Below are 13,135 nucleotides of genomic sequence, written 5' to 3'. Positions count from 1 at the left end.
GCTGACAGAAGCCCTGCCTGGAAGGAAGATCTGCACAAGGCTCAGCTGGCAGAAGTCCTGACTGGAAGGAAGATCTGCACAAGGCACAGCCGACGGAAGTCCTGCCTGGAAGGAAGATCTGTACAAGGCGCAGCTGACAGAAGCCCTGCCTGGAAGAAAGATCTGCACAAGGCTCAGCTGGCAGAAGTCCTGACTGGAAGGAAGATCTGCACAAGACGCAGCTGACGGATGTCCTGCCCGTAAGGAAGATCTGTACAGGGTGCAGCTGGCAGTAGTTCTGCCTGGCGGTGACCTCAAAGCAGTGAGAGACCGACAAACAACAAGATCTTTCAAGCCCAGCTAGCCACACTGGACGCAATGTACACCAAAAGCCTGATTTAGATTTCAGCGGATGGTTTATTCCATCACAAATGTGACAGGTATCCTGCCCGCCCCATTAAAAATGCATTGCATCCTATAGCAATTATAATAAGGCAGACAGGATATCTGTCACGTTTTGAAAATGCCTTGGTGTAGTTTGCAGATTTTTACTCTGTGGAACTCCACGAAGTGCCAGGGAAACTCCGCCGCACTCTGCAGACTTCCACAAGTGGCAGAGGTTGTAGTTGCACTGCTCTCACTGATTTTTAGTGCCAGGAATTTAACCCCCACTGTAAAATCAGCACGAACAGCACTACGCGTCATGCCAGAGGGCGCCGCTGCTTTCTGCCGCTCGAATTGATATTCTAATCGAATGGCAGCTTCATCAACGAGAATGGCAGATTTTAACACTTGACTTGTCGTGACCTGCTGTGACCTCCTCCAATGAGAAATCTCACCAGGAGGAGGTCTAGCGCGTTATATTTTCTCACAAGCACTCGTCACCTTACCGTTGGTGAACCGCTTGAGAAAAGAACTCTGTTCTACATAGAGTTTTTTGGACCAGTGGGCAACCTTCGCCAGCTCCGCCGGCAGAGCGGAATTCTTCACCCACCCCTAGCTTTTTGGCAATAATCTGTTGGACAAACTCCTAACTAGGCCCTTTGTCTGCAATAATTGTAGAAGAAGTGAGATCCATGGCCTTGTGAGTATGAAGCAATTATCTGACTTCTGAAGAACCCCACAGAGTGAGTGTGCAGCCAGAGGGCAGTAGGGGGGCCGAAGGACATGAAATTAGGTCAACTTGAATATGAGAAATATGGAAAGGTAGAAATGCCGCATCACCTGTGGATAACTGACACCTCCTCCCGCTCGTCCAAATGCCCATCCGGTCACAAATGGCATCCTGGCCCCCAAAAGGACAACATCATGCCAGATGCCATGTAATGTTGGAAAAGGGGGGAAAAGAGTAATATGCACACATCTGCTGCGGGGATATGTCAGGTAAATTATTGGTTGTGATGGATTCTCTATAAGTAGTAAATGACTGAGATAGTTGAATATTAAATTATATGAATCAAAATTTGTTTGCATTATCTGCGCTTATAATGTAAAGGATGGGGTTTACATTGAACCCCTCACTCTGTTTTACACAAAAGCCCCAGAAGGAGCTGCATCTTACAGAACTTTATCTACTTTAGGAATAACTAAAGACTTGCTTTTTAAAGTTGTCTTCCATGGCCAGAACCAGGCTCTGTAAGCTGCACTAGTTTCAGGGAGATGGACAGATGTTATGGTGATAGGAAACCCCCCTCAACTCACAATAATGTTCCAATCTTCCAGGTTAGAAGAAACCAGAAATGCTTGAACCAAGGGAGCTGTTGAAAGTGTCAAAGGTGACTTATGAACAGCGAGTAAAGACAGGAGTTGGTATTTGAGATGATCTTAAGTAAATCGGAAAGAATGAGAAGAAGTGTGTGACTGGAGTTATTTTTGTGGTATACTTCATGAAGAGTTACTGGAAATTTTACAGCCCAGCCTGATCCAGCTATTTTTCTATACTCTACTGTTGTTTTTAATGAAATCTTGACCATATGCGTCTATCTTAAGCTATACCTCAAGCACTTGGGTGCTCCGTGAGTGCCCTTACTTAGCTAAGTTACTCTGTAAACACTGGTAAATCCCCTCCTTTTCAGGCATTAATAAGATGTCACCTGATCAACAGAACTTTTAGTTAAATATCTGTGTATGATGAAATATTCCTTGCTAAGTTTCAAAAGTGATAAAGAAGAAGGGGGAGATTTACTAAGATTTTGCACTGTTTGCGTCACAAAAGTGGCACAAAATGGCAAAAATCTTGTTTCCTAATTTACTTTCCAGGGCTAAACTTGTTTAGCACTGGAAATAACAATAAAGTAATGTGACACTGCGCATAGCATTGTTTGGCATTACTTTGTGCCATGGGGGCCTGCCAAGGTTGGTGCATGGGTGTTCTCGTGCAACAACAAAACTAGGTGCAAGGAAGGAGAAATGCTGTCATTTCTTCTTCCTTTTCTGAATTTGCATGCGTGCTGCACTCTGCAACACACATTCAAAGTGGTAAAAGCTTTCCCTCGTGTCTGGCATAGTATTTTGAACAGGAAGGGTGTCCTTTCTGTACAAAACTTGTGCTGGACTCACACAAACACACGCCCTAGCGCTCTGGTGCTAAGGTGTGTGCATGGTGTGGGGGCGTGGCTTAGCGAGCCACAATGGCGGCTGCTGCTTTCTGAGGCTCCTGCCACGGGCGGCCCAACTGTCCATTCATCGCTATCCTTTTGGGGTCAGAACACATCCACTAGACCCTGGACCGGCGGCGGCACCAGGAGCGCCAGAGAGACCCGAGTCCCTCGCGCCAGAGGAGCGACGAAGCAGCACAGCTCCAGCTTCGCGGGCCCGTGGCCAAGATGGCGGCGACCCGCTACTAACAGGGACGGGGAAGGACAGCCGCGACCTGCCTGAACGTGCGAGGCCCAGCGGCCGTGAAGAGCCGGATCCTGCGTCGCGGTGTCCTCCCCTGCCCTCAAGAATCGCGCTGAACAGGGGCGGAGTGCCGGTAACGTCCCCGCACCAGTCTGAGGCAATCGGCGGGAACTAGTGATCACCGCCCGGCAACGAACTACTACGGGAGGCGGGGTTGCCCCTAGCCCCCCCCGACATACATCGTACTTCCAGGAGGGGACAGTGGATAAATTCACACCCCCACCGGGGGTGCGGAGTTCGGTTGGGAACGGCTGGAATTGGTGCCTGCCTGAATCCAAAATGGCGCCCACGCCGAGACTCCGTCGGAGCGCGGAGACCTCCTGACCTGGCACACAGACTTCTGGGGGGTGAGTGCGGCGCCCAGAAGTCGCTCCTGCATGCCCCTCCTCCCCCCCCCCCGCCACGGGATACTACCGACGGCCAGAGAGACCTGCAGGCACACCAACAGCCACAACAGTCCTTGCCTGACCCTCGGATGGCGGCCGGGATCGACTGACCTGGGCAGTGATCCGGCCCCATTCCTGGCACCTCCACAGCTGGCGGCGCCCCCCGGGAGCTCACTGGACTTTTCTTTGGGCAGGCACCAGACTGCTCTCGAGGGGTGATACCCCCCTGCCCTCTTTACTAGCGCAGGTGCACGGAGAAGATACACGCAAGACCCACTGAGTACGGTGGCCCCCAGCAAACGAGCACGACTGGCGTCACGGCGGGGCAGCCCCGCTGGGGCGCGGGCGGTCTCAGGGCGCACTACGCCCCCTACCACAAGAAGGCGGCGAGCCACACGGCTACCACGCAGGGAAGCAGCACCCCAACGCCACTCCCGCGCCAGAAGAAAACGAACGAGGACGCTGTACCCCAGATCATCGCCATGGGAAAGCCAAAGGCCACACAACAGACGGCGGTCCCTGAAACCGCGCCAGAAAAGCAACCTCGCACTAGCACCTTCACCAAGGCGCCCCCGCCACATCAGGACCCCACCATATCGAACAAGTTAGACAAAGTCCTGGCGGCCATTGAACTCTCCAGGGCATCTATGGAGGAACGCCTGGGCACTCTTACCACAGACATCAACTTACTCCGCGACGACCAATGAAAGCTGGCGGATAAGGTCCGAGAGGGGGAGAAGACCCTGGCAGACATTCAACCCATTTTGAAGACCCAGCAGTCGACACTCCGTTCGGCCATGGACCGCCTCGCCGCGGTAGAGAACCGGGTGGACGATTTGGAAGGACGCTCTCGGCGCTGCAACATACGCGTAATAGGATTGCCGGAGGGGGTCGAGGGAACACACCCCATCGAATATGTGGAGGCCTGGGTTAAATCTTTCACCCGACAAAGGACCGCACCACCTTCTTCTCACTGGAACGGGCCCACCGGGTCCTAACCGGAATCGGATACCTGGCAGCGCCCCTCGCCCCCTGCTAGCGAAGTTCCTTCATTTCCAGGACCAGGACGCAGTGCTGCAGGCGGCAAGACGTGCGGGCCCTCTGCAGGTCGAAAACCAACATGTCATGATCTTCCCGGACTACGCCAAGGTGGTACAAAAACTCAGGGCGTCATTCCTGGAGGTGAAACGGCGCCTGCGGGAGAATGAAGTACAATACTCTGTGCTCTTCCCGGCCCGCCTGAAAGTGATCCACGAGGGCTCCACACACTTCTTTTCCACGGCCGAGGAGGCGTGCGACTGGGCTGATCTCCACTGCACACGCGGACCGCCTGCAACCCAGCCACAGAAACGCGACCACAGGACACCCCGCAATAGGAAGGGTGCCACACAGCAAACGCAACAGCAGGGACGACAGAATTGGAGGGATCCTACCAAGCGCCGAGAAGTTGAATCCCCGGACCTGGAGCAGCTCCTGCAGGAGTGCCATAGAGCCCTTCAGGCTGTCACGGACCTTGAGGCTCCCCAACCAGGGGAAGACATCGAGGGGATCCCGCACCTTTTCTCATCAAGTAGTGAAGACAACAGTAATTCACCCCACCCCGCATCGGACTCCATCACCATGGTCCCGGTCACACCCTTGATCGCTGACTCTGCTCAATAGAGATGTCGCTGGCCACAACCCGACAATATGCCCAGCTCGAGGACCAAGGCGAGTGGGCACTCTCCCCCTGGAGAACACCCACAACCCTGGTCAGGACATGATGGACACTGTATACCCTAATTGGACGACCGCTTCTCCTGCAAACGCCCGAAAAGGAATTTGCCTCGCAGGCCCAGCCTGCCACCCCCAAGACTCAACTGTTCGCTCCCCGGTTCTAGGAGAGCTGGTTTGGACTCATCGAGCTTGCCGATGCGCCCCACGTATTGGGACAGTTTTCCCATGCAGTTGTTGGTTTCGTTTACCCTGTTCTCACCTTCCCTGCACCCCAATGAAGGCATGCACATATGGGCAGATGACACACATGGTGGAAAGCAAGCGAGGGCCATCCCCACGCACAGCACCAACACGCTCACAGACAGGCCCATATCTCCTGTATGCGAGCAGCCACTTCTAGGCGCGAGCCACCCTTTTCATACCATCCCATGCTGCACGCAGACATTAATATAATCACCCTGAACGCGCGCGGCTTACATACGCCGCGAAAGAGATATGCGGCCTTTGCATATATTAAGCACCAACAAGCTCAAATCGCGTTCCTACAGGAAACACATCTTACAGCAGTAGAGTCAGACAAATTAAGATCCCGCTGGCACATCGTACTCGGCATATGCGCGCGGTGCACTCATCTGGATTCGACCAGGCACCCCCTTTCGGGAGACACGTAGGGTGGTGGATAAGGAGGGAAGGTATGCTCTGTTGGAGGGTCTATTGGATGGGTGGCCAATCCTCTTAGGTAGCATCTACGCACCCAACACAGAGCAGGATAGATACTGGGACTCCCTCTCGGGCGTACTGGCCCAATTTGCCACGCTCCCATGGATACTAGGGGGCGACTACAACTGTGAGCTTGACGTTACACTCGACAGGTCCCATCCTCCACCCCTACATTCCCCAGCCCACACACGAACCAGAAGATTCCGTAGCTGGGTCACACACTGGTCACTAGTAGATGCTTGGAGAGCACACCACCCCCATAGTCAGTTGTACTAATTCCACTCCATCCCGCATAATCTGCGGACAAGACTCAACAGATTTTTATGCACCCAGTCAATACTACCCATGATCCAACCCACTGACTACTTAGGCCGCGTAATCTCAGACCACGACGCACACAACCTGAGCATCCGCTGAAGACCACCCCACCCTCCGGTACCCACGTGGTGCCTCCCGAAGGACTGTCTCACAGACCAGGTCTTCAGACATGAACATGCGCAGACGATCCAAGAGTATTTCACTTCCAACACCGGGACCGCCACCACCAGACTCGTGGAATGGAACGCATTCAAAGTAGTGGCACGGGCGCTAGCATTCAACAGATAACGGGGGCCCGCTGCACGCTTGAACGCACACTCGTCGACACAGAACGTACGCTAGCAACACTCACCAAGAAGGAGGATGCACAAGCGGCTACAGCGGCCCAGGTGGCTGAGGCCAAAACGAAATACACCACCGCTCTGGCGGATATGCGCAAGTTCAACTTCCGAGAATATGCCGCCCGCGTCCACAAAGAGTGGGACAAAATGGGCACACTACTGGCGTGGTTGGCAGGGCAAGACTCGGATGCAACACCTATTACAGAAGTTCTGTCCCCCGCGGGCACTCTAGTACGCTCTCAACAAGACATACTAGATGCGTTCCAGCACTATTATGCCGCCGTGTACAGCACTCAGACACACTATCAGCAGGATGTGGCCTCACAATTCCTAGACTCATTGCCACTTCCCCATATCGAGAAAGCAACCAGGGACACCCTGGATGTGAAAATCACAGCGACCGACGTCTCCAGCGCGATACGTTCCCTAGCTCGGAACAAGGCCCCAGGCCTTGATGTGCTACCTCTCGAGTACTACAGTACCTTCTCCACATTGCTGACCCCCCGGTTCACAGCCATGATCACGGACGCTCTCGAGCGGGAGGAGCTCCCGAGCTCTCTCCGAGAGTCTGTGATTGTATCCTTTCTCAAAACGCACAGAGACCCGCAACAGCTATCCTCCTACCACCCCATCACACTCCTTTCAGCGGACTGCAAAATCCTGGTGAAAATTCTGGCCACCCGATTTGAACTAATACTTCGTCCCCTAATACACCCAGACCAAAACGGTTTTGTCCCCGGCAGGAACACATCCCAGAACATCAGACCAGTCATTCATATTCAGGACCAAGTGGGCGACGCCCGTATTATCTGAGATCTCGAAAAAGCCTTCGATACTGTGACCTGGCCATACCTCTTTTCTGTACTCCGCCGGACGGGAATAGGTCCCACCCTTACACGATACACTTGACTGCTCTACACTAATCTGACGTCTCGGGTCAGACTTGGCAAATACATCTCGGCCCCGGTACGAGTCAAAAGAGGTACAAGACAGGGCTGCCCCCTATCGCCACTGACCTTTGCCTTAGCCGTAGAGCCATTGCCGATTCGCCTGCGCCAGGAGGGCACGGCATGGGGCATTCCCATAGCTGATACGATTCACTGTGTCTCCATGTATGCGGACGATCTTTTATTATATGTCCGGGACATCACCAGGGACCTAACCCCCATATGGATGATCCTTTCCGAGTTTGCAGAGGCATCTGGCCTCCGAGTGAACTGGGAGAAATCGGTGGTGTATTCCCTGCATCATTCCCTAAACCCTCGAGAAGTCCAGATCGGTATGCAGCACCTCTCCTGGGCCGAGGGCGCCTCACGGTACCTGGGAGTCCGCCTCTATCGGTCGCCCACTGATATGTACGAGGGCAACCACGGCAGAGTCCTCGCCAGCATCCGAGCCTTGGTAGGCTTTTGGAAACACCTCCCATTGGCCCCTATCGGTCGTGTAGCACTTGCAAAGATGGTCATCGTCCCCGACTATTGTACTACTTCACCAACCTCCCGGTTGTCCCACCTAGAAGCTTCTTCCGGGAGTTGGACACGCAACTCCACACACTGGTGTGGGGAGACGGCCGGCATAGAATAGCCCTCACCAAGCTTCAACTACCCACCACACGGGGAGGCCTGGGTGCCCCTGCCTTCGAGTCATACTTCCTAGCAGCGCACCTCCAGTGGCTGTCATACTGGACGGCTGGCAGACACGCTGGGGAAACTCACACATCACACGGCCCTATCCCCACACCAGAACTCTGTTGCATGCTGCTCCCCGGTACCAAGCCCCGCCGGACATATCCTCTGCAGGTATCGGTTGCCCGCCGATGTATGTTACGTATACACCGTTTGGCGCCAGGGACTCCTTGCTATTTCCCCCAAATACCACTAGTGGGTTGGCCGCGTGGGGACTCATACTTCACGAGCGCCATGATGCACGTATGGACAGAATCAGGGATCCCGGAAGCGGAGACGCTATTTGCAGAGGGCCAACTTCGTCCGTACGACCAACTTAAAGAGGACCACGACCTCCCGCCCGGACAGTTTCTGACGCACCACCAACTCATTGACTGCTTCCGTCCACATGGTGACCTAACAGCAGGCGAACCTGCAACACACCCCGTAATCCACTCCATCCTTTACATGGGCTGCGGCAGGCACCTTGTCACTTGGCTCCATAAGTCAATCAGGGAACTCACACACAAACCTTTACTCACTCTGCTGGCCACTTGGGAGGACGAGTTCGGACGGCAATTTCACGACGGGGAGTGGGATAGGGTGCTCGAATTCCCAAAGAAAGTCTCGAGAAACGCAAGGTTAAAAAATATCCAATTCCATATTTTACACCGGGCCTATCAGTCCCCTGCACGCCTACAGCGGTTCTTCCCGACACACAGTTCCTATGCCCCCAATGTCATTCTCCGGATGCACACTTCCTACACATGTTCTGGAGTTGCCCGACTCTTCAATCCTATTGGCCGGCCATTCTTGACTCACTTTGCACCCTCACAGGCCTCGCAGACCTTCGCTCCTGGGAGGCAGTTGCGTTGGGAATCTTCCGCCGGCCGAAGACACACAAGGTACAAGTCAGATATGCAGCCCTATCCTTGCTCTTAGCGAAAAGGAACATAGCCATGCAATGGCGGGCGGCTGCCGGCCCCTCATTTGAGACATGGGTGGGAGCGGTAAAAAAATGGGCTATGGCAGAGGAAGATACACTGCGGGAGGAGGAGGCAAGGGGCCAGCGGAAGAACCCTATATCCTTAGAGTGGGCCACACTGTCCCATCAATTCCTGCAAGCCCACAGACGCGACGCCCCGACCGTCTCACAACACACTGCGGCGTCCCCGTCAGCACCAACGCCTCTCTAACACGCACATGGCCTAATTTTCCATCCCTTCCTCGCATCCTGCCTCCCCAGCTGGGCGCCCTACGTTCTCCCCCCCTTTTCATTGTCCCCCTCGCTGCCTTCGTCACAGATATGCCTAGTACAATCCGTTTAACTCTGCCCCCCTGCCTCAGCCTTCGCCCCTTTGATTCCTTCCCCCCCTCCCCTAGTTGCTTCTCCCCTCATTAGGGTATTCTCTCCCATCTCCCTGTAGTCACATGACCTATGGTCTCAAACTCCCTCTTCCCACAACTGGTACCTAGTTCCCCCCCCCCCCTCCTTCCCCTCGAGTACCGCCCGCCGGTCTCACGCTGCATCAGTTATGTGTGACCCCATGCCCTCAGTCTGTATATACGCAAACTAATGTATACATTCTATTGGCAGGGCTGCACTGTTGTACCACCTCCAACAGCGATTGATGTATTGTGAAGTTTTTTATTGCTACAAAAGTGAATAAAAATAATTTGAAGAAAAAAAAAAAGGTGTGTGCATGGCGCAGGGCTGCTGTAATCAGTGCTGGGCGCAAGGGAAAGGGAAGGAGAGAGCCATATCTTTGAAAATATGGTGCTCTCCTACTCCCTCCCTGTCGTACAATGCAGCGTAGCCTCGCGGGGGGAGGGCTGTGCTGCATTGCGTGGATATTTGGTAAATCTCTCCCGAAATGTCTTTTACAAGCAGTTAACATTGTGAATTATAATTCCAATATGTTTCAATTTAGTAATTTTCAATATCTTTACATCCAACAGAAAACAAGCCTTGGCTGTATGAAATGACCATCAATAATGAAGCGAATGCTGTAAATCTTCAATAATAGCAGAAATAATGAGCTACAGTATTCAGCAAAACATCAGCGTAGTCGGCGACAGAGGAACCTGCACACAAACTGACAGATCCCGGATGAAGCATCAAGGGCAGTTCAGTGATTGTAAGAGTCTGAGCTGTGCACCTCCACGCCACAAGATGAAGAAATGATCTTAGGAAAATTAAGGCAACAACAATAACAAACCGCCTCCTGTATAAACAAGTGTCCAATACCAACTTTGATCATGGGATCTGTATGGTGTGATTACCGCAGAGCTCTGTCTTCTAATATGATGACAAGCCATCATTCCGTGCTCTAGGTGAATTTTAAACTCTTTCTGGACAAACAACAGTAACCAGAGAAGAGCACAACAGAGCGGAGCCAGACAACTGACGGGTAAAGGAAAGAGGAGTTCTTGTATCTTCAATACCATAGACTGTCCTAATTTGCGCGGGCCAGAAGGAAGATACATTTTTACCCTCACGCGTGCATAGCCCTAATCCAATCTGAAGGCACAATCCCCTACAAAGACTTCTTCCACATATTAGGAGTGTGGCAAATATTTGGTGGCTATTGCATTTATTGTTAAAACAGAAATCAAATGTGCAAAATACTGCACGCATATAAAGTGTGTGAGAAAACAGAAGTGCTTAATCAGCCATGTTGGCCAATGAGGAAATACAGTCATGGGATGTAGACAAATATATGCCCGACCCACAGACAGTAACCAAGAAAGAAGAATCATGCACATGCACCAAGAGCTTTAGTATGTCATCACTACTCAGGCTTCATCAGCACACGTACACAGGAGAGAAACAATTCAATTGCAGTGAATGTGTAAAGAGCTTTAGTCGATTATCAGTGCTACAAAGACATCAGCGAACACACACGGGGGAAAAGCCATTCAAGTGCACTGAATGTGCAAAGTGCTTTAGTCAGTTATCACACCTTCAAAGACATCAGCGAACACACACAGGAGAAAAGCCATTCAAGTGTAGTGAATGTGCAAAGTGCTTTAGTCAGTTATCATACCTTCAAAGTCATCAGCGAACACATACAGGGGAAAAACAATTCAAGTGCAGTGAATGTGCAAAGTGCTTTAGTCATTCATCAAGCCTTCAAAGACATCAACGAACACACACAGGGGAAAAACCATTTAAATGCAGTGAATGTGTGAAGAGCTTTAGTCAATTATCATACCTACAAAATCATCAGCGAACACACACAGGGGAAAAACCCTATCATTGTAGTGAATGTGACAGTAGTTTTCGCGTCTCGTCTACATTAAGGTATCATCAGCGAACTCACACAGCAGAAAAACCATTCAAGTGCTGTGAATGTACAAAGTGCTTTAGTCGGGTATCATACCTACAAAATCATCAGCGAACACACACAGGGGAAAAACCCTATCATTGTAGTGAATGTGACAGTAGTTTTCGCATCTCGTCTACATTAAGGTATCATCAGCGAACTCACACAGGAGAAAAACCATTCAAGTGCTGTGAATGTACAAAGTGCTTTAGTCGGGTATCAGACCTACAAAGTCATCAGCGAACACACACGGGGGAAAAACCCTATTATTGTAGTGAATGTGACAGTAGTTTTCGCGACTCTTCAGCATTAAGGAAACATCAGCGAACTCACACAGGAGAAAAACCATTCAAGTGCAATAAATGTGAGAAGAGCTTTAGTCGATTATCAAAGCTACAAAGTCATCAGCGAACACACACAGGAGAAAAAACATTCAAGTGCACTGAATGTGCAAAGTGCTTTAGTGAGTTATCAAGCCTTCAAAGACATCAGCGAACACACACAGGAGAAAAGCCATTCAAGTGCAGTGAATGTGTGAAGAGCTTTAGTCAATTATCAAACCTACAAAGTCATCAGCGAACACACACGGGGGAAAAACCCTATTATTGTAGTGAATGTGACAGTAGTTTTCGCGACTCTTCAGCATTAAGGAAACATCAGCGAACTCACAGGAGAAAAACCATTCAAGTGCAATGAATGTGGGAAGAGCTTTAGTCGATTATCAAAGCTATAAAGTCATCAGCGAACACACACAGGAGAAAAAACATTCAAGTTCACTGAATGTGCAAAGTGCTTTAGTGAGTTATCAAGCCTTCAAAGACATCAGCGAACACACACAGGAGAAAAGCTGTTCAAGTGCAGTGAATGTGGGAAGAGCTTTAGTCGATTATCATCCCTACAAATTCATCAGCGAACACACACGGGAGAAAAACCCTATCATTGTGATGAGTGTGACAGTAGTTTCAGCATTAAGGTATCATCAGCGAACTCACACAGGAGAAAAAAAAAACATTTAAATGCAGTGAATGTGTGAAGAGCTTTAGTCGATTAGAAAACCTACAAAGACATCAGCAAACACACAGTTATTGTGCGAGGAATGAATTACGGAAAAATTACATTTCAAATTATGTGGGACATTGAAATACCAGATGATAGAAGGCCCAACTATCAACACCGCTAAATACTACCGGCCTCCCTCCCGCCCTCCCTAAATACTTAAATAATGATTTTAAAAACAATAAACACCACTTACCTTGTCGGCTGCGTCTCTGGGGCTCCCTCTGGTAACCGCGCCGCCATCTTGGCTACTAATGCGCATGCGCGGCTGCCCGCGCATGCGCATTTCTAACGAGAATTTCAGCGAGGGGGAATGGGCCTACCAGATCTTCCGTTGTACTGTTGGGCCTACTAATTAAAGAACTCTTGGATGTTATTGCTTTCCCCAGATGACTCTTTGACAGGCCGAATGTTCAAAGCTATGCGTGTAGGGGTAGGGGAGCCAGGTTTCATGTATAAATTCAGCTCTCCTAAATTCTTCAAAAAATTTTGTTTAAAGACCCTACGTATGGCGGATAAATTGTGGCCTGACTGCCAAGATTGCTTAGAACTTTCCGATTATAGTGATTGTGCTCCAGTCTGGGTCTCTCCCGGTACGCCGGAGTGTCCTTAAAAAAAAAAATTATTTATTAAGTTGCACCAAGAACACAACTCTGCACACCAGAATCTACTGCAGTATCACATCACATAGTTTAATGGCAGCAATTGACCTTTTTGTGGCAAAAACA

At 50.9% G+C, this 13,135-nt stretch overlaps 1 protein-coding gene across 1 annotated transcript in view; it reads left to right on the top strand.

Moving 5' to 3' along the window:
* LOC147663874 (uncharacterized) overlaps nucleotides 1-12,783 on the top strand; it is a 41,585-nt gene extending 28,802 nt beyond the window's left edge. Inside the window, exon 2 of the mRNA XM_086950135.1 lies at nucleotides 9,985-12,783. Coding sequence (XP_086806261.1) covers nucleotides 10,701-12,047 — 1,347 coding nt within the window. The 5' untranslated portion in view covers nucleotides 9,985-10,700 and the 3' untranslated portion in view covers nucleotides 12,048-12,783. The remainder of the gene's footprint in view (nucleotides 1-9,984) is intronic.
* The last annotated feature ends 352 nt before the right edge of the window (nucleotides 12,784-13,135 follow it).

Source organism: Lissotriton vulgaris, unplaced genomic scaffold, assembly GCF_964263255.1.
Source record: "Lissotriton vulgaris unplaced genomic scaffold, aLisVul1.2 SCAFFOLD_1931, whole genome shotgun sequence".
Classification (NCBI taxonomy): Eukaryota; Metazoa; Chordata; class Amphibia; order Caudata; family Salamandridae; genus Lissotriton; species Lissotriton vulgaris.
Note: the sequence above shows the minus strand (reverse complement) of the source record. Positions and strands in the feature narration are given on the sequence as shown.